General features: G+C 29.9%; 3 protein-coding genes and 1 pseudogene across 4 annotated transcripts; 1 reads left to right on the top strand and 3 right to left on the bottom strand.

Moving 5' to 3' along the window:
* Positions 1-3,329: 3,329 nt before the first annotated feature.
* Positions 3,330-4,050, bottom strand: LOC149054552 (uncharacterized). The gene has a single exon (XM_089230065.1). The coding sequence runs from the start codon at positions 4,034-4,036 to the stop codon at positions 3,371-3,373; it is 666 nt and encodes a 221-aa protein (XP_089086191.1). The 5' UTR covers positions 4,037-4,050; the 3' UTR covers positions 3,330-3,370.
* Positions 4,051-4,897: 847 nt separating this feature from the next.
* Positions 4,898-6,201, bottom strand: LOC149054551 (uncharacterized). Its single transcript, XM_089230064.1, is given in 2 exon segments — positions 4,898-5,301; positions 5,304-6,201. Coding segments are annotated over 2 exon segments (963 nt in total). The 5' UTR covers positions 6,163-6,201; the 3' UTR covers positions 4,898-5,197.
* Positions 6,202-9,872: 3,671 nt separating this feature from the next.
* Positions 9,873-15,178, bottom strand: LOC149054550 (uncharacterized). 2 transcript variants are annotated; one of them, XM_089230063.1, is made up of 5 exons: positions 14,791-15,178; positions 14,453-14,714; positions 13,443-13,556; positions 11,770-12,028; positions 9,873-11,703 (listed from the first exon to the last, which is right to left on the bottom strand). In XM_089230063.1, exons 2-5 carry the CDS (start codon positions 14,687-14,689, stop codon positions 10,244-10,246), a joined length of 2,070 nt encoding a protein of 689 aa, XP_089086189.1. In that variant the 5' UTR covers positions 14,690-14,714; positions 14,791-15,178; the 3' UTR covers positions 9,873-10,243. The 2 variants fall into 2 exon arrangements, with proteins under 2 accessions (XP_089086189.1, XP_089086188.1); XM_089230062.1 differs by having other exon boundaries at positions 14,453-15,178.
* A 4,558-nt stretch (positions 15,179-19,736) lies between these two features.
* On the top strand, positions 19,737-21,518 carry LOC149054549 (uncharacterized; annotated as a pseudogene).
* Positions 21,519-22,599: the final 1,081 nt, after the last annotated feature.

Below are 22,599 nucleotides of genomic sequence, written 5' to 3'. Positions count from 1 at the left end.
GTTTTACATCCCTTAGGTTAACTTGGCATCTAGTTGCTGTGTGTGATTTCCATGTGACTTACTAGTTGATCATTGACCAAGTGTGCTTGTCTTATAATTTTTCTTTTGACATACTTTTTGATATTGTTTAAAAATTTAAAAATGGACAGTAAAAAAACTGGAATGCGTTGCTCAGTAAAATTTTGCAAAAGTACAGCAAGTGATATGAATGTAAGTTTTTTCCAATACCCAAAAGACGATCGTATACCATTATGGATCAGAAATTGTGGTACAGAAAATCTATCTGAAAAACTATTAAAAAAAAATAGTTATAAAGTATGTGGCAATCACTTTGAAAATTCAATGTTTTTGAATTCTACAACCAAAAATCGACTAGTTTTTAATGCTATTCCAACAATGTTTAATGGTAAGTAAATAATAAAATTATTGAAACATGTTCAAAAATATTTTAATAATTTCAAAAACTAATTTTAATCTATATAAACTAATAATTGATTTAATTAAATTTTTAGATGAAATAATGTTTGAAAGATCAAAATTGGATAAATTACAATCGACAACACAAGTAGATCCACAATATTTTGATAATAGTTCAAAAGATCAAAGTAGTTGCAGTAGTTCAATTCAAGGTACTGAGACTGAAGGATTATCAAATCATTTAGTTGGGTCTATGAATACTTCTGATGTTTCAAATGAATCCTGCAGCTCAACCACAACTACTGATTCTTTATGTCAAACTCCTGGATACTTATCGGCAAACACACCAAGGAAACAAAAACTGGCTATGGAGATTATATCTGGAAAAAAGAAATAAAAAATTTAAAGAAGAATATAGTAAGTCTAAGTCAACAATTATCCATGTACGATACAGTTGAACATTTTTTAAGATTAAGTGAAAAATATCTATCCCCTGGTTTATTTACTATTGTCAAGTCCCAAATTAGTTTAAAAAATGAACAAAAAGAAGGCTATCGATATAATAATGATATTAAACAATTAGCATTAAATATTTATTTTTTAGGACCTAGAGTCTATAAACTTTTATTAAATACTCTTTCACTACCATCAATTTCTACTTTAAAACGTATAACTCATAAATTTGAAATAATACCAGGCTTGAATGATCTTCTTTTTAATATTATTAAGTATAAAATTAAATATTTTACTGAAGAAGCTAAAGAATGTGTTCTCTGTGCAGATGAAATGGCCTTAAAATCTAATCTCTATTATATGTTAAACAAAGATGAAATTATTGGGTTCCATCAAACAAATAAGACAAAGACTTATAATCCTGCTAAATATGCATTTGTTCTAATGGCTAGAGGAATAAATATAAACTGGAAACAACCGATTGCATACTTTTTAGTATCAGGTAGTTGTACCGGTTATGACTTGCAGGATATCATTTTTGAAACTATTCACAAACTTTTTGATATAGGATTAAATGTAAAAGTATTTATTACAGATATGGGTTCTAACTTTGTTAATTTTAGTAAAACTGTTAATGTTACACCAGCTCGACCCTTTTTTAAAGTTTCTGAAAATAAAATAATATATATATTTGACCCTCCCCATTTATTAAAATCAACTAGAAACATGTTTTTTCAACACAATTTTAAATTCAATGAGAACTTAATTGAAAAAAAACACTTGGTATCATTTTTTGAACAAGACACTAAATGTAATTTAAAAATAGCCCCAAAATTAACACATTCACATATTTTTCCTGGACCATTTGAGAAAATAAAAGTATTTTTGGCAGCACAAGTATTTAGTCAAAGTGTAGCAGCCGGCATGGAGACTTATCTTCTTAGTAATAAATTGGACTCTTCTGCAAAGGCAACAATAGATTTTATCGAAAATATGGACAAACTATTTGATATCTTCAATTCTTCAAGAAGGCCGACTTCAAAAAATTTTAATAGACCCTTTAAACAAACAAAAGATCAAGAAGATCATTTAAAATATATGCATGATTTTTTTACAAATTTAATTATAATTACCAAAAAACAACAAACTAATTTTACTAACCGGATGAAATTTATTAATGGTTGGTTAGTCTCCATAACTGGCTTGTTGTTACTTTGGAAAGACTTAAAGGCAATTAGAACATTTGTAGCGTCCCAGCATACAGGAGGACAAACGACTGGTGTTGAGGTAGATGGATTGGGTGTAATAAGTATAACAACTTAATTTGTGATTAATTTATTAGATATTTATTTGATTACTATGTAAATAAAACACTTTTACTGCACAAAATGATTTGGTTGTAAAATATTCTAAGTCCGAATAATTAAATTGGACTGGTGTCTGGCGTGAAGGTGCTTGTTCTGACTCTGGTGGCTCACGTCTGAATTGGGTCTAATCGGGGCTCTCCTATATAGTCCAGATAGTCCTACTCTCTGCATTTCCTCTCCTATCGATAAGATACGTATGTGTCCATGGCCGAGTCGTGCAAAAGCGTACGCGTGTATTATTTTGATATCGTAGCTTCCCACGCCCATGCGACCGGTCGGCCACATCCTGGTTATTCGCGACACGTAATCTCCATAACCCGACGACAATAATCATATCTCGAAATACGCCTGCCCAGACTACGATTTCATATTTAATATTTCGTATATTTAATTCCAATTATGGTAATATTTTGGAAAGGCTAGAAGTTTGGCCTTCGATATAACTATTGAGGTCCTACACAATATAATTGGTTGGCGAAATCATACGCCCCAGGGTCACTTATACATAATATCTACGTGTATATGCGTGTTTGGATGTCTCAGCGGGACGTCAGTACATAGCACCTCCCCCCTAAAAAAAAGGTTTCTGTCCTCAAGACAGAAATCTTTAAATAGTATCTGTAACAGTTACTTTACATTTTTACGTTTACAAGCTTTAGCTTATGTACAAATTCAAATGTTATATGTTTTACAAGTTCTTACAATTTCATAGTTTTACATGCAATGATTATAATGTATAAATATATCTATATGCTTATCGCATTTACAATAATTAGATTACAATAATAATAATGTTTTATATAATATGATATATTTTTGGTTAATAGTTATATTAATAATATATTTTTTTTTTTTTTTTTTGTACTCACCATAGTTTACATTATTTTTTTTTTTTTTTTTATATAACAATATTAATAAAATTCCTCTAACTAACTTATCCCTTTAATTTAATTCCCTTAACCATACATTCTATACGTTCTAAGTGTATATATATATATTCTAGTTTATAGGTACTATCCGGTTGTTCCGGTGTTCTTTATCTATTCCAACCTTTGGACATATCCGTTACGACTCTTTTGCATAGGTCTCAAGTCGTAGCGGTCCATCCATAGTTTTCTATTCTCTACCTATAGTTATCTAAAATGTTTAATTAAATTATCATACCCCATTTTTCTTATCACGTGGTCAAATATACATTTTGTAAATTGTACATCAGTCCGAGGATCATGGGCATGTGTTATATTATGTGTCTTTTTACAAACTACATCATGTGTTTCTTGGAGGTTCAGCAATCTCCCTATTTTATCGAACTTTCCGATATCGGTTTCGAATATTATCTCTTTATTTGCTAGTTTTTCTAACCTTATGCTGAAATTTTGGTCGAACCTCGTGTCGTAACAAGTAATGTTAAGAACCGGAACCTGGTCTATTTTTAATTTATGTAATACTCTTACATCCGAATGTCCGTTCCATAGTACGATTATATTAATTTTATCTCCATGTGCTAAATATTCCTCTATATATTCCTTATCTAAATTATTTAATTCTGTGTTTAAACTTAACTCTAACTGTCCTAAACAAGTATCTCTCAACACTTCTTTACATCTAAAAATACGTTTAATTTCTTTTCTTACTACCACAACCTCTCGGTCCAATATAGGTCTGACCTCCGTGTTGGTTGGTAGTACCAACGGTCTTCCCTCCAATTTCCTTATTTTGTATCTGTCCAAACTATTGGATATGGCCCCGGATATCAGAACCATATCAGTCTTATTTATCATCGAAAATTCAAAATCCATGATGACAAACTTGTGTGTTTCTTTTCTGTTGATTAATTTAATAGGTCATTACTACTTTTAATATGTATAGTTTTAAATCTATTTTTACCCCCTATTTTATACTATACTTTATTATATTATACTTATATCTTCTTATATCTTATATATTTACGAATTATACTTAATTATTATTTTTATATTTTTTTTTTTTTTAATTTTATTACTTTCTAATATTAATTATTTTACATTTCCCTTACAGTAATTTAATCTTTTATTCTTGGTGGAGATAAGGACAATCTGTCCGTTGTATCCCCCAGTAGTGGACTTTTAGGTCTTTCTTCCGCAATTATCGGTGTATCAACATAAAATGTACTTCAACTTGCTGGTATAGGGTGTGGGGTTATATTATATCGTGGTTTAATCGGTTCCCAAGTGTTTAATCTACACTTATATGTTATATATATAAATAACAATAGTATTGTCGCAAAGGTCATCAATCCTATTATTATATATATCAAGTAACTATTATTTTCATTATCGATCACATGTCCCGATTGCCTAAATATTTCGTCATCGATCATACTTTGTACGTCGTCTAAAGAATGTGTTAAATCATTTACGTTATCTAATTGATGTGAATCATGTCTGGTATTTATATTAGGTAGATTCAAGTTTTTAATTTGCCTAGGAAGCGTTGCTACCAATTTTCCTTCCCCTACTCGTGGTATAAAGTTAACGTAGTATTTAGATTTAATGTCTCTCGTTGGATTCAATATGATATCTTCTGCATATGCCCTACAGTCTTGATTTAGTTTGATTAGCCCCTGATGTTTTAGCTTTACTATATATGGTTCTCTATTTCCTTGGCATGTTATTGTTAAGGTTTCCCCACTAGTTGTATAGATCCATGCATTTGCATATTTTAATTTATGAAATATATTTTTAGATAATATGATAATACCTGCCTCGCATGAGCTTGGTAGAGTATCCGGATTTTTAAATAACGTTATTTCACATGGTTGGTTTTCCGACTCATGTTGAATAGGTTGAAATTCTGGACAAATTGTAAAAACTTCGGTTTCCTTACATTGAAGTAATTGCGTTTCCGTAAACGTGGTGTATTGCCTACGATTTCTAGTAATACCGATGTATTGGAATTCTGGTTTTAGAATGATACTGTGTTTATAATCTATATTTCCGTTTAATTGTGTTTCTATCGGGTGTGGTATAGGTAAAATCCTGTATAATGTTAATTCTATTTCCGTGATCAAAGGTATTCTAATTAAAAAAACTATTTGATTACCGCTATAAAAAACTGCCATTTTAGTAATTTTGCTTAGTTCATATATCTCGCTCGGTTTTGTACCCATTGGTAAATTAAAATTGAGTGGTAAAACTAACTTAATTTCAGTTAGATGTTTTGCAAGTTCCCGTGGCGTTATAAGCGACGGATGAAGTACCCCCGTTCTAGCTGCGTTTATAATCGCACTGATCGTGGTGGTTTCGTATGCGTATTGTGTTAGTAATGCCGTGAAAATACTGTGTATTCTATTCGTGAGAATCAGAGTTTCTAGTGTGTGTGTATTGTTTGCTAATTCGCTAATCTTTTTATATAACATCCCTTGTTTTTCTTCCAACTCCCCATATAATTTATTTATTTCGACGGCAGCCGTACTTACACCTATTATGGCTGATTTTACTACTGTCGTTTGATTTTTAAGTATATGGATCATATTCTCATTACTATGTTCTATCTGACCTATGTGTTCGGTTGTTTCCTTCGTACAGTCGTCATCGCATACTCCAAATAACGTTTTCATAGCCGATCCTATAAAGTTTACTAAACCTCGCTTAGCCCTATGACCTTTCGTAGTCGACTCACCCTTGCTATCGGACACATATCTGCCTATAGATTCATACATTTGCTCTCGTTGTATAGAGATTTCTTGGAACATCGTTTTCAATATATTATCAAACCGTGAACAGATTTCATATTCCATCAGCTTATCCTTGCAATGGCTGGTCATTGACATAATTTCATTATATAGTTTATCATGCCTAGCATCGTAATTTTCTAATGGTACATATGTTACGAACTCCCACATAGCCCCTTCGATTCTAACTACCCCTCGATTTTCGCAAAACATTGTTGTTTGATTTTTAAATTCTTCGATGGTATACGGAAGTTGTCCTTAACTCATTGTCACTAGTGTTAACCTACGTAATAATATACTTATTAGTACATGTTAGTATACATATACCTTATATTTAGTAACTTAATTAATTCCTATATTCCCGCCATTATTATTTATTCATTTATTTACTTTATTACTTTTTTTTTTCCTACTTAATCAATTACTTTCTACAGCGTACCTATTGTACATCTCTATCAATATTTACTAATTCTAATTCCTTTATTAATTTATTTATCTACGTGATTAACTTATAGTTTATTTCTTATATTATACTATCTTTCGTGTTACTTTCATATTTTATTCAGCATTCTGTTTGTCTCATTTCCTGACCTTCACTTAGCGTTTGTACCATATATCTGTACCTACTTTTATGTACACATCTATAATTACATTTAATAAAAAGGGCTAATAATATAGTCATCATTGACAATGATCCAGTTAAAACGTAGACCATGTAGTTTAAAAGATTTATATTCCCATTAGTTTTTGCCTTTTTATCACTCTTTTCCTTCTCTGTATACACAGTTTCGAATATACTATTCGTGTTATTGATACCGTTGTCGTCCATATTCAATTTATTAATTATTTCATCATCAGATGCGTCGTAAAATTTAGTATGTTTGTGACTGTTCTGTCCAGCGTCCGTGGTTCTTTGTGGTACCTTGATCATAAAACTTGGCGTATATTGCGTGGTCGCCCTCTTTACTCTAGTTGTGGGTGGATTATCGGTCGTAAGTTTAGTGGCATTATCCGTTCGTGTCGTCATAGTAGTGGTCGTCGCGTTGTCTTGCTTAACCAAACTCGTTCCATTAACTGATCTCGTTGCTTCAGCTATTGATAATGTCGAATTGATGATTGATTCTGTCCTTGCTGTTTCATTCATATTATTCGTAGCGGTGGTAGAGTTCAAACTATCAGGTAGGGATCTCTTCTTCACTTCAGTTCCCCCTTGTGTCACTTCTGTTGCTTCTGTAGTCTGTATTTCCATTACCGGTTCCAAATCCAATATGTGGTGCATTAAGTAAAGGTTATTAGCAATCACGGTCGTATCCTCTTTACCATCTAAACTCATTATAACCAACACACACTTCCTTTCTAGCACCATCATTCTTGGGTGATCTCTTACTCCTACTTCCATGTCATCGCCACTTGACGTAGTACACTTAATTCGCAACTTGTTTAAGTTACACCTCCGTCCATACATATAAGGTATTAATATATCATTATGTTGAGTTTCCGTCACATTTTTGATAACTACGTTACCCGCCGTGTATTTATAATATATTTTAGTTTGCACACTTGACTCGTCCGGAATGTCTGAGTCCCCATGGGCTGCCATTACGATCATTAATCTATAATAGTACATTTTCTTATTACTATTTTGGGTTTATACCTATTTATTTATGCAAATATCTTCTTCCTATGATTATTCCATTTCTTCACTTATTTACTACTTATATCTATATCTAATTTCGCTAATTGTGTACTACTCTATTATTACTTACGTCTATTACTTTTTCTTTATACAATATTCAATTATCTATTTTTTTTTTTTTTATTTACTTTATACCATGGTCTCATAATATTTCTTTACATCGTTCTTATGCACGGTGACCCGCTGTCTACCTCGCGCTATTACCACGTTTTCACTATCTAGGACTTCTAGAATTTCATATGGTCCTTTCCATAACGCGCTTAGTTTATTCTTTTGGGTTTTATCTTTAAGTAATATTAAATCTTTTATCCTTAAGTCCTCACTGTGAACCTTTTTATCATAATGATTTTTAGATTTTATTTTCTTTTGTATTAACCTTTCTCTCGCGATTTTATGCGACTCTTGCATTTTCTGTTTTAGATCGAATACATAATCGTCATAATTATACCTAGGTTCTGGATTACATTTTAATTTTACTGGTATATCTAAATCTCTTCCATATAACAACGCATACGGTTGGTAATTAGTTGCGGTGTGTTCTGTCGAGTTATATACGAATAGTGCGTAAGGTAGTAACTGATCCCAATTATTTAAATCTTTATCTACGTAATGTCTTAGATATTCGGCTAAAGTTCTATGTGACCTTTCTAAACTACCGTTGGTTTGTGGATGATAAGGACTTGTATTTATTTTGTTAATCTTTAGTAATTTACATACTTCGGAAAAGATTTTGCTAAGAAAATCAGTGCCCTGATCTGTTAAAATCGTTTGAGGTATTCCATGCACGCATACGAACTTAGTAACAAATTCTTTCGCTACCGTGTTCGCCGTGTGGTCATGTAACGGGACTCCCAACGAATATTTTGTCAAATCGTCTTGAAAAGTAAGTATGTACTTGAAACCTGACTCAGTTTCTATTAATGGTCCTACAATGTCCATAAATAATTTTTCGAATGGTTTAGAACTTGTCGTAGTGATTACTATGGGACTTCTATGATGTTTGTTAGTAGTTTTATTCGCCTGACATGAAGCACAACCTTTTATGTAATCTTTTACCTCCTGTTTTAAATTTGGCCAGTTAAATTGCCGTTTAATTTTTTTATATGTTCTATGTATTCCTGCGTGACCTCCTAGTAAAGAATCGTGAAATTGTTTAAAAATAACTAATTTTTCCTCCTTACTGTATTCTAATTTAGTACAGATTATTATCTCGATGTTTGTGTTACGAAATACATATCGTATCATAGATCGAACTTTTGCCCAATCTAAACCGTCTTTCCGCCCTAACTGGTTCATAGCTAACTTAGTTAATGAATGTTTTTCGCAGAAATATTTTAAATTCAATAATGCCAGATACATATTTTCATACGTCGCTAATTGCTTTTGTTTACTTTTCGTTATCAAAAATATTATATATCTATCGTCCGTTTTAAATTTTACAACGCCCCCGATATCCTTATTCGATTTTAGTGTTTTATCCTTTCCGAATCTTTGTTTTAGTTCGTAATTTATTCCTGACCTAAAATTATAATACCTTTCTATTTCTGACACTATATTGTATTCATTTGGTGACTCTATTAGATCACCGTGTACCTCTTTCACGTTTCTATTGGTTATTATCATAGTTTCCGATTTTTCAAGAAAGTTTGCGTAACTTTCATCTTTTATTTCTTTAATATTATACATCCGACTTAACGCGTCTACATTCGCGTTTTGTACACCTGGTTTATACCTAATTTCATATGTATATTGTTCCAATTCGATTCTCCACCTTGCTAATTTAGATAGAGGATCTTTTAAGTTAAACAACCAAGATAATGGTCGATGATCTGTAAGAATCGTGAACTTTCTACCGTAGAGATATGGTCTGAAATGTTTAACCCCAAATATAATTGCTAAACATTCTAATTCCGTTGTTGAATAATTCGCTTCCGACTGACTCAACGTCCTAGACGCGTATGATATAGGTAGATCGCTCCCTATCTTTCCTTGTGATAATATTGCTCCTAGCGCTTTCCCACTCGCGTCGGTCGTAAGTATAAATTCTTTCGTAAAATCTGGGTATTGCAAAATTGGTTCTGAACAAAGTAATGTTTTTAATTTATCAAACGCTTGTTGACAATCATCGTCCCAATCGAACTTTACATCTTTCTTTAACAACCTAGTCATCGGCAGTGTTGAGCCCAGATAACAAAAAAATTATCTAGGTAAGATACAGATAATGTCATAAAAAATTATCTAGATACAGATAAAGATAAAAAATATTTTTTTTATCTAGATAAAGATAAATATTAAACGTTATTATCTAGATAATAAAATAGATAAATTCAATATGTTGCATATAAAAAACATAAAATAGAGATAGTTAATTTTTATACTCAATTGTGTAGGTGAATATGATAATTTGCATATAAATAAAATTTCCCAAGATCTCACCTAAAGTATCAAATTCTTTTTTTATACATACATTTGTTGATGTTTAGTCTGTAAAACTTCATAAAAACATTTTAACACTATAAATAAATGAATTGCACTTTAATATTTTATTAAATGATATTTTTTAACAAGACTTAAGTTATTATATTCTAAAATCATATATTAATATTGATTATTTGAACGGCAACATAACAACATCTCAAAAGTATGATCATCGAGGCGGTTTCGTCTGGCTGTAAATACTTGGATGGCTCCACTGAACAGCCTTTCAACAGGCGCAGAAGATGGGAGCGTGGTATTATATTTCAAAAAAATTTGTTTAATATTAGGGAAATCATCCAATAAATCTAATTCCTTCTTCTTGGAACTAAAATAAGTTAAGACTTGTAAATTTATAAGGTTCAACTGTCTTGATTCACTGGAATCTAATGCGTCTGATATGTCACTGGTGGTACTATATGTAGCTAGATTAGGCTTGTTGAAACTGGAATAGAAGTCATTGTCACTTCCATCACTTTCTCCATCATCAATGTTGATAGACACACAGTTTGATTTATTTAATACAAATATTTTACATTCATCCATAAATAGTTTACTGCACATATCTTTGAATCTAACTGGAATCCAATTTAATTTGAATTTTGGATTACTAATAGAAGCAATAATAAAGTCTTTGCTCTTGGGAGTAGTTAAATCAAATATAAAATGAAATCTTTTCTCCAATCCAGAAATAATGGCAATACTTAGTGGTTTACAATATTTCACTTCTGTTGAGGATTGAATTAACAAACGTCTTAATACTAAGATAGTTGGAGCAACAAAACCCAAAAAGCTTTTTTTTTCGCTTTGCAATTTATCCAAAGACGTGGCTAATGGCTGCATTATTTTGCAAAATTCTTCTAAGAACACCCACTCATTTGGTTTTAATTTGGTCAAATTTAGTTCACCAAATGTTGAAACTAATTTATCTTTGTGACTTAAGATTTTTTGTGCCGCATCAAATAAAGAATTCCATCTTGTAATCACAGGAACAGGAAACTTACATCTACAGTTTTCAAAAACTTTATCTGAAGCCACTGTGCTTCTGCTAACAAGGTTCCAAAAACTAGACAATTTATTAAATGTAGATTTTGAAACTTTAATATAGTTGGCATCTGTAATTTTTGAAACGTCAGTTGTTGCAATTAAACTAAGTGTATGAGCACAACATCTCATATTTTGTGGCAAACACATCTTATCATTGTTTTTCTCAATATTTGTTGAATTTGAAAACATTGAATCCATTTCGACTATTTCTATGTCTGAATCTTCACTGTCCATTGCATTGTCTGAGCTACAGGTACTTAAATCGTCTTCTTCATGAAAATTTCCTACACTTGGCAAACACTTTTGCTGTATTGCAGGTAATGACGATGAAGAGAATATCTTAAACGATTTTCCAAAGTTACTTGCATTATCTGTTACGATGTGTGTAACTTTCGATACATCTATTTTGAATTTATCCATCATTTCTGTTAATACTTCCATAATATTTAAATAATTATGAACTCCTTTAACTCGTTGACAGCCAAGAACATATGATTTTCTATCATATGTATCTTCAATAAAATGGCATGTTATACCTAAAATACAATAAGACATAATTTGTTTATTTTTTTATTTTTAAATGATTTTTTAGTTACAATTACCCATAAAACTTTTATTGTTGGAGCTCCAAATATCTGCTGTTAAGCAAATATAATTATGGGTTTCAATTTGAGTTGTTAACATATCCACATATGCTTTATATGTCACTGCTAACTGTTTTGACATATGCTTTCTGTTAGGAAGAATAGATGAATCGTTTAATCCAGTTAATCCTAATAGTAAATTTCGAAAACTCTTTTTTTCACAAGTGACCAATGGCCGCATTTCATCTACTATATAATTAAACACTAATTCACAGATCTGAAAACAAAATAATACTAAATACATTAGATATATTGATATCAAATGATATCAATTATATTATTAAACAAGATTAGAAGAATCAACATTAGTCATATTTCAGTGTTTCACATTAGAATAGAGTTTTAAGAAAAATAGCATAAACATAGGTATATAGGTATATATAATAATAATAATTTTATTGCAACAATAACAACTTTACATATTAAAACAAAATAATAAAATATATTTAGGTATATAAATATTATATATAGAATATAGCTTTATAAATTAAAAAAAAAAATATATGATAATGTTGCAGTACTCCCAGAAAGCAGAGCTTGTGTTGGGAGAGCCAGTTCTTAAAAGAATTTATGTAAGATATAAGTACTCTAATAGTAGAGGATAATTAAAATAAATAAATAAGAGGCAATAACAAAATTAAATACAATCTAAATTAAATTTTTTTATATAATTTTTAAAAGTATAAAGATTTTTAAAAATGTTTATATTAATATTAAGTGAAACACATAAATGTAAGCCAATATAAAAAGTACTTTTTTTACCAAAAACTTTAATGCAATTTGGTAAGCATATATTAATATTTTGATTAAACCTAGTTACCTAGTTGAATAATTATGATTAAAAATAGGTATTAAATGTTTGTGTTTATATAAATCTATCAGAACAGACAAATTATAAATAAAATTGAAGTTTTTAACATTTAGTGACTCGTATAAAATTATAGTGCTAGTTTGCAAAGGTAAATTAAATAAATATTTAATAAGACAATTTATAGTAACTTTTAGACTGGATAAATGTATATTATAGGTTCCTCCTCAAATTGATAAACCATAAGAATAGAAAGATTGTACTAGGGATAAATAAATAATTCTTTTATAATAATTATTAAATATATATCTAGTATCTTTAAATATGTAGAAGAATTTACGTAAATTGTTATTTATAGAATGTATATGCTTATCCCATTTTAGCCTATAATCCATAATTAATCCCAGATATTTAATTTCTAATACATTTTCAAGATGAATACAATTATAACTGCAGGTTGAAGTGTGATTAAACAGTTTAATGAATGAACTATTAAATTATTATTTGTACAAACCTTAGATGAAAAATATCAAATTTAATAAATTTAAATTTTGTTTAATTCTATTTTAATTTATTCTTACAAAACCACCCATAAACTGTATTTAAGACATTATTAGCTTCATAGAACAGACTATTAACTGTTGGATCAGATATTAAAATGGCAGTATCATCAGCAAAACTAAGTAATTCAATATTAATATTTGTTTTTATACAGGCACTATTTGTTTTATATTTTTAATTATCTTAAGTATGTATACCTACCAACTAAACATAAATTAAAAATATACCTGGGTAGGTTCTTATGTTTTATAGATAAAATTACCTTTTCCTTGGACACTTTTTTTGTATGCACATCATACATTTTAATTTGAGTAGTTGTTTCTCCCTTATTTTGTCTTGCATTATTAACCCTTGTCATCAATGAGCTATGTTTATGCTGTAAATATTTTAATATTAATACATTTCTTATTAAGTTATAATTTAATATTTTAGTAGAAACCTATTAACATTGATAAATATAATATTATAAATACTATTTAAATACTAGTATTTATAAATTATAATCAATAATGATACTACTAATATTAGTAATATTACAAATTTACTATCTATAATACCAAAGTATTATTAAACTATTATGTGAACTGTTAAGTATTTGTAAACTATATAAAATATGTATTTGCATAATCAGTGGCCTATAAGATATACTTTTCAGGTACCTAAGCAAGACATAGTTTTACCCACCTACCAAAAGTTATTAAATTGTTTTTATTCAGTAAATACTAAATAAAGAACTTATTTTTTAATAATTTTGTAATATGTAGGGTCAAATGGGGTAATTGTAAATCGGGGCATTTGTAAATAATAATCATAAGAAATTAACCAATCATTTTTAATGTATTTCATATTAATAACATGGAGGTATGAACGTCAAAGTATAGTATTTGGGGCTAATGTAAATTTGTGTGTATTGGGTCTATCAAAACGTTAAATAAAAGGTAATACAGGTTGTTTACATATGCCCCAGATCCAGATTCTATTTCACTCTTATAACGTGAAATCATTGTTTACATTTACCCCAAATAAATGGGGCAAATGTAAATGAATGGGGCATATGTAAATTATTATTTTTTTCTTAAGTGATTTAATATTCTGGTCTTGTGTAGGAAATTTTATAAGCCTAGGATATGTTTATGAATGGTTTTGATGAGAAAGAAAATGTATTGTTAATTATAATTTAGAAAATAAAAAAAATATTAAAAAATAACAAAATTTATTTACAATTACCCCATTTGACCCTACATATTATTATACTAAAAAGCAAAAACTCACTTTAATATGGCTCAACAAGTTTCCACTTGAACTTGTGGATCCACTTATAACTTTTGGGCAATTTTGGCACAACGCTGTTAATTTTGAACCATTAATGGAAACAAGTTTATAAAATTCACCAAATAAATATCTAAATTTTGGTTCAGCTGTGATCGATTGCACATTTGAAAGATTATCCTCCGTTTCTTCTACTTCTTGGTGACTTCTTTTTTTGTTTTTAATAACAAATTTATCCATTTTTGATAGGTATCTGATTTACCAACTTTTAGAAGAAAAAAAACATATGTATAAAATTATAATTATTGGTAATTATTAGGTACTCTGATGTTAATACTTACTGTCAATTTCAAAGTTTGTTAAACATTTTTGATTTAAGTATAAAATAACAATAAGACGATTGTATTGAATAGTAATAAGTAATTATATAACTTATTAGTTTTACTTTTTAATAAGTAATCCACTATAAACACGACTACACGAGTTGACAAGTACCTACACCGGGCTACACGACAGTACGACACCAAAGAAAAATTATTTATTACAAGATACCTACAACAGTTCAACACTAGCTAGTACAGACTATAATAGTAGACTACACACTTGGCAGTTGGCTTGTTTAATGTTTTTGTGAACAGTGAAATAATGATTACTGATTAGTGAATAATAATAATATAAATAGTTACTTATCAAATAAACCAAAAACACACACACTACTACTTAATTCTACTAACAGTATATTTAACATTTAAGTATAAACCCGTATACTACAATATATATACGAGCAGCGCGCGGTGTTGTCAATAAAATCTATATTTAGACATTTCGTTGAAAAATCCTCATTTATTTATTACGTGTTTTTTTCTTCGAATTATTACTGTTATTATTATATTAATAGACCGCTCTTCCAGAATAATGTTATTCATTTTAATTATTTCATGACAATTCAAAACACTGATTTTTAAATTTTTGCGTTTTTGATCAAATATTTATCTTTAGATAAATTTATCTAGATACGTTTTTATTTTATCTCAGATTAGCGTCAGATAACTTGGATAATATTTATCTAGATAAGATAAAATATAATAATTTATTATCTAGATAATTTATCTAGATAAATTTATCTAGATAATCTCAACACTGGTCATCGGTCTAGCTATCGAACTATAATTTTCTATAAACTGCCGGTAATATCCACTAAGTCCTAGAAAACTTTTTATTTGTTTTACATTCTTTGGTATTGGAAAATCTAGAACTGCAGTAACTTTCTTTGGGTCTGGTTTAATTCCATGTTCCGAAATTATATGTCCTAGGAACAGGCATTCTCGTTTTAGAAATTCACATTTGTCTGGTTCTATTTTTAGATTATGTATACGTAATCTTTCGAATACGCTAATTAATTTATTGTTATGGTCACTTAAGTTTTTCGCGTATATTATTATGTCATCTAAATAAACTAAACACTTTACTCCAATTAGTCACGATAAAACGTTTGCCATCATACGTGCGAACGTACTGGGTGCTGACGCCAATCCCATCACTAATCGCTTAAAATGGTAATGACCTTGACCTGTTGAAAAGGCCGTAAGCTCTCTAGAATCTTTTGCTAAAGGTACCTGATGGTATCCCGCTCGAAGGTCGAGTAGAGTGAAAAGCTGACATTGACCTAGTTGGTCTAGAATCTCTGTGATATTCGGTAAAGGGTGGAATTCGTTTAAGGTAACATTATTTAATGCCCTGAAATCTATAACTACTCGAAACTTTTCCTCCCCTGACGCGTCTGCCTTCTTTTTCACTAATAAGAGTGGTGCGTTAAACGGACTCATACTCCGTTCTATGATATCGTTTTCTTCCATTTTCGCAAGTTCTGCCTCAATTATAGGTAACTGCGCATGCGGTAGCCTATATGGTTTTCGATGAACTGGGGCTTGGTCAACAGGTAATTTAATTACGTGTTCTGCCGCTGTTGTTATAGTTAAATAATCGTTCTCTAAATAAAATATGTCGGCATATTGCTCACAAATTTTTATTATCGTTTCGCGTTCTTCCGTATTTAAATGGTCACTCCTAATAAGACTTTTTATTTTATCTACGCGTGCATTATCATGAACTATATTTTTTATTTCGTGATTATCTGTATCCACGTCATATTCATATGATATTTTATTAATCTGCGCTAATTTCACTTCCTGTGCTACTTCTGATATGTTTAATACACTAACTGTAATCTTGCCATTTTTAACCGTATTATATATATTTGCGCAATATACATCCTCTGATAATTGTTGTTTATTTATTAAAATATTTTTATTTTCCATATCGGGATCTGCAATCGGTATGCAAACCACCGTTTCCGTTCGCGGTTTTAATGTGAAACATATTTTATTTTCGTTAAAGTCATTTTTATCTTTTATTGTTAATGTACTATTTGCGATATCGATTATAGCGTTATTTTCTATCAGAAATTTCTGTCCTAGTATTCCGTCCTTATCGACCGGAAACTGTTTATCTACTACAAAAAAGTCAGTTTTAAATTCGTTTTTATCTATTATTAATGTAATTATTGTACGTCCAATTGTGGGAACTATTTTTTCGTTTATGCCTTTTAGATAAATTTTTTCATTTTCATTTATTATCGTGTTATTAGCTAATTTATTTATTTTTATTAAATTTAAATCGCTACCCGTGTCTAATAGTAATTGAACGTTTTTTGTATTAAAACTAGGTGATTGTAACATTATATGATTTTGAATTATAGCTGTTGAAATGCGTAAGCATCGCTCTGTGAGGGTTCTGAATCGATTATTTGATGTACCAATCTCACCCCACTCGAGGTTGGCATCTGAGCGTTTCCCGACGAATTTGCGTTATTCCTATCGTTTCGCTGTTTTGTGTAACAACTTGAAATTTCGTGTCCTCTTTTATTGCAATAGGTGCAACTCAGTGGTTCCACTACGTTATTATTACTATTGTTGTTTCTACGCGGATTGAAATTTGGAATTTGTTGTCTATTCATATTAATGTTTTGTCTCAGATTTTGACCTGCCTGCCTACAGTCTCGTGCGAAATGATTTGTGCCGCCACAGATATAGCATCCTGCGTTATTTGGCGATATCCTGTTTTGATTATTATTACGCTGATTAAAATTGCTCTGGTTTTGTCTTCCGTTATTATATCCGTTCCGATTAAAATTTTTATCGAATGTATTATTATATACGTTATTATTAGTTCGCCTATTAGAATCGTTATACCCGTTGTTATAATTATTATATCTATTATTTCCGCGATTAAAATTTTGTTTGTTACTATTATTATCATTTCCTTGTTTCCTAAACTTATTTTCAAGTACATTTCCCCCGTTTAAATCTTGTCTTTCCAAGTTTTTCCGTAATTTTTCTACATCTAAATTAGCGTTATATTCGGTTTCTTCGTCTTTCGCTACCTGCATAGCATCCTCTAAAGTTTTTGGATCCCTAGCTTTTAGTGCAAGATTTAAATGTTTCGGTAACCCGTTAACAAAAATTATTAATGCCTGATTTTTAAGTTGACTTTTATAGATTTTGGCTTCGGCTTCATTTAATTTCTCTGTTGCAATTGTACATAATTTATAATAGATTTCTTCGATTCGACTCGCGTACTCCGCGACGCACTCGTTTTCTTTCATACGCGCAAAGTGTAACCCTAAAGTCAGTGTCCTCTCAGATGACTTATGTTCAAAAGCTCCCTTTAAAATTGACTTTATACTATTCCATGCACTAGTCTCGCGGTATTTACATGCTTCTAAAGCATTTCCGGCTAACTTCGAATTTATTACTTTAACTAACAAGTCTAATTTATCCTTATCTACTGCTTTTACAACAATATCACACGTATTAATAAATTCCGCGACATTATTCGCGCCCGTACATATCGGTATAAGGGACGTAGCTTTATCGAATTCCATTTCTAGTGTAGCGTTACTAACTTTTCTGGTTCGTTTTTCTGCGACTAATTCCGTGTGTACTACCCCCGGATCAGATCGAGTTCCTCCTCTTCTAGGTAAACTACTCGGTGTTTCAATTAAATCTACCCAAGCTATTCCCTTAGCTGTTCTTAAATACCTATCTTGGTCAGAATATTGTGGACTCGGGTATTCAATTGTTTTATTCAAATCGATTAACTCTTCGATTTTTACTATATTTGTTTCGGCAGCTACTACGCTAGCACCGCTTGCCTCTCCTACCTGTACGCCTATGTCCGCAGTACTATCGTTATTTATTTCCGTTAAATTCCCTGTCGGATTCTCTGACGTATCTCCCAAATTTTTATTCATCAATGTATATTTTATTCATTTAGTAAAATTATTTAAATAAAATTATTTATTTATTTTATGTACCTAAAATTTAAATGCCTAAATTGTATTCTAATGTCGCTAACTATTCTATCACTATTTATTTAATAACCACTATTTATTATTAATTCTATAACTGTTCAAAATATTTATTTTGAAATTCTTAATTTAATTACCTACTAAAAGTAACTATAATATTTATTACCCAATACTCCAATATTCACTACGATTTATTTCTCACTAATTTATTTAATATAATGCTATGCTTATTCTAGGGCCCCTAAGCTACTCTATTATATATCTTCTCTCAATTACACTTTATTCAATTTTACTCTTTAGTATTTCTCTTTTAATTCAACTTATATATGTATGTGCGCACATTTATTTCAAATATTTATTCACTTATTTATTTCTTCTTTTTAAAACTCAATTATCCATTTATATCAATATTTCTCAAAATCACAAAAATTATGGTTTAACTACCATTTAATAAACTCTCAATTATTTTTTTAACTCAATATCTCTTTATTTCAATTCAATCTATTATATGACATTGCATTATATGACATTACGCGCGTAATTCCAATTATATATATACTCTTTATTATTTTCTCAATTATATTATATTCACTTTTATATCTCAAAATTATTCTCATTTATTTTCACTTATATTCATTTCTTATTAATTTATACCACAAAATTATTCTCATATAACATTTATTTAAATTCACTTTATACTCATTTATTCTCTTTATAACACTTTTATCGGTACATATACCCTTTATATACTCAAAATTGTCCCACACTTTTATACATTACCTACCATATTATTTCTTTAAATAGATAACATATATATATTTCTCAAAATTTTCCTACACTTTTATACATTACCTACCATATTATTTCTTTAAGTAGATAATATATATATATATACACCTTCACAATAAATTTTATACGATGGTCCTAACAGATCCAAAGGAGACGTGACAGAGCCTTATAATTAAAATTCCTACATAAATAAGTACCCCAAAACTTAAATTACAACTCACAATACTGTCACTGCTTGAGTTGCTTCCATTGTTGCTCTTGTTGTTGTCCTGACTGCTCTAGCTGCTTGCTACGTAGATTCTCTTTTTCCCGGAGTTGCTGGAAGGTGATCAGTCCTCCAAACGTGACTCTTGGGTGAGTTGCTTCCGTGAAGTTGAAAACAAAAAATTTTCAGCTTCCCGTTGATGGAAAATCCTACCGACTGCGCCAAATTTGTAGCGTCCCAGCATACAGGAGGACAAACGACTGGTGTTGAGGTAGATGGATTGGGTGTAATAAGTATAACAACTTAATTTGTGATTAATTTATTAGATATTTATTTGATTACTATGTAAATAAAACACTTTTACTGCACAAAATGATTTGGTTGTAAAATATTCTAAGTCCGAATAATTAAATTGGACTGGTGTCTGGCGTGAAGGTGCTTGTTCTGACTCTGGTGGCTCACGTCTGAATTGGGTCTAATCGGGGCTCTCCTATATAGTCCAGATAGTCCTACTCTCTGCATTTCCTCTCCTATCGATAAGATACGTATGTGTCCATGGCCGAGTCGTGCAAAAGCGTACGCGTGTATTATTTTAATATCGCAGTTTCCCACGCCCATGCGACCGGTCGGCCACATCCTGGTTATTCGCGATACGTAATCTCCATAACCCGACGACATTAATCATATCTCTAGATACGCCTGCCAAGACTACGATTTCATATTTAATATTTCGTATATTTAATTCCAATTATGGTAATATTTTGGAAAGGCTAGAAGTTTGGCCTTCGATATAACTATTGAGGTCCTACACAATATAATTGGTTGGCGAAATCATACGCCCCAGGGTCACTTATACATATCTACGTGTATATGCGTGTTTGGATGTCTCAGCGGGACGTCAGTACATAGCACATTAAACCAACAAGAAAATTATGTTTTATATACCGCCAGATTAAATCAGGATTGTCTTGAAAACCTTTTTTGTACTCTTAGACAACAAAATGGGAACAACACTAATCCAACTCCATATCAATTTTTGTTTGCATTTAAAAAACTTTTTTTACTTAATTATTTTCAACATTCAGAAAAAGCAAATTGCATAAATGATTTGGATGCAATTTTAACTCAAATACCCACTGATTCAGGCATAGACATTAACACCCTATTCGCTGATAAAACACCTTTTAAATTTAATAAAACGTTTCCTCTCTCTATTGGGAAAGTTGATTATAGAAATTTAGAAATTCCTGAACAAAATGCATTCATTTATGTTTGTGGATATATAATGAGTATGTGTCTAATCAAACATTCATGTGAAATATGTTTAGAGTATGCAAAAACACAAAAAAATTTAGATCCTTCATTTTTGTTATGTTTTTTTAAAGCGTATGAAAATGCTGAAAAATCAACATTTGGGAATTTAAATATGCCCCATGAAAATTTTTACAATTACATTTATAATTTAGAAACTGAATTTATAAATAGTTTTCCTGTTGTATCAGTTGATGTAGGAGTAGGTGGTAAACTTAAAATGAAAATGCTTAATATTGATTTTGAACACCCATGTCCCAATTTTGATAAGGATTACCTACTTAATTTTTTTTTACGTTTTAGAATTTATGCTTCAATTAAATTTTTAAATAGAAATTTAGTATCTGAAAAAAAAAATTAAAAATAGAAAGTTAGCAATTTTACAGCATTTGTGAAACAATATTTTGTGATTTTACTAATTTTATGATAATTGTTATGTATTGTAATTTAATAAATACCTTATTTTATTAGAATTTAATATGCACTATTTGAATTGTATGGTAGGTACTTCATTTGTTTTATTTATGTTTGAATACCTGTAATAAATTATAAATTAAACATTAATTAATTATGTTTATATAATTTGTATAATATTTGTCTGTATATTGTAAATAAAACTTATTTAAGTTATGAAGAAAATAATGTTTTTTGTAATCATATACAATGTATATGTAATTTTTATGTTTTAATATGTACTTACCGGATACCTTTGTTCTTACAGAGCATAGAAAACATCCAAATATTGAAATCAATATTCTTCTCATGACATATGAAGTATGATACCATCATTGTGTTACAGTTTACACTTTTACAGTACTAGCTAATGTATTGTAACATGTAGGTAACTTTAAATAGTAATTATGTTTATAACGTAATGAAATCTGGGTGAATACTTAGACCAAAAAATCGTGAGATTTAAAATTAAAAGCACAGACTACGAACTTGTGTTAAACTTAATTAATGATAACTATCGCCTTTTACAGTTTCTCGTGTCAATATGTCATTAACTTACTAATCACTAGCCACTTGGAAATAATAGGTCCTAATGAGTAATTACTAAGTAGATCTATTTTTTCATACTAAATTACTAATTAGGATAAGATATTAATAATTAAGATGATTAGTAAACGGAAGTACTAACAAATGTCAAATATAAAATAATATTGTAAAACATCTGAACAATATTTTAGATAAATGCATGTAGCTACACTGATTAGGTCGCCGCCAATCAGAAAATCTTATTTTTTTTCCCATTGTTTTCGGCCGAGTGAGCTATCTGTTTTCATATAGTCTGTGATAATACATTATAAATCCCCAAATAAGGCGAATCCAATGAAAACATGACTTGTGAACGTGAATAAGGAAACGATAATCCTAAATGATCAAATGATTATTTTTATAAATTAAATTAATATAAAACTAATAATAATTCAAGTAAGTACGTATAGTACCTAATAACAATAATTAATAAATGTG

The sequence above is a fragment of the Diuraphis noxia genome, unplaced genomic scaffold, assembly GCF_037042655.1.
Source record: "Diuraphis noxia isolate RWA-SAM2 unplaced genomic scaffold, SU_Dnox_SAM2 contig0006, whole genome shotgun sequence".
NCBI classification, from domain to species: Eukaryota; Metazoa; Arthropoda; class Insecta; order Hemiptera; family Aphididae; genus Diuraphis; species Diuraphis noxia.
Note: the sequence above shows the minus strand (reverse complement) of the source record. Positions and strands in the feature narration are given on the sequence as shown.

Bases quoted from the DNA above. Each gene is read 5' to 3' on its own strand.
- LOC149054552 (XM_089230065.1), bottom strand. From the start codon at position 4,036: ATGGATTTTGAATTTTCGATGATAAATAAGACTGATATGGTTCTGATA.
- LOC149054550 (XM_089230062.1), bottom strand. From the start codon at position 14,689: ATGGATAAATTTGTTATTAAAAACAAAAAAAGAAGTCACCAAGAAGTA. The intron at 13,557-14,452 runs GTGAGTTTTTGC...AAATATTTACAG, and splicing joins ACTTGTTGAGCCATATTAAA to CATAAACATAGCTCATTGAT. The intron at 11,704-11,769 runs GTAATTGTAACT...ATTGTATTTTAG, and splicing joins CAACAATAAAAGTTTTATGG to GTATAACATGCCATTTTATT.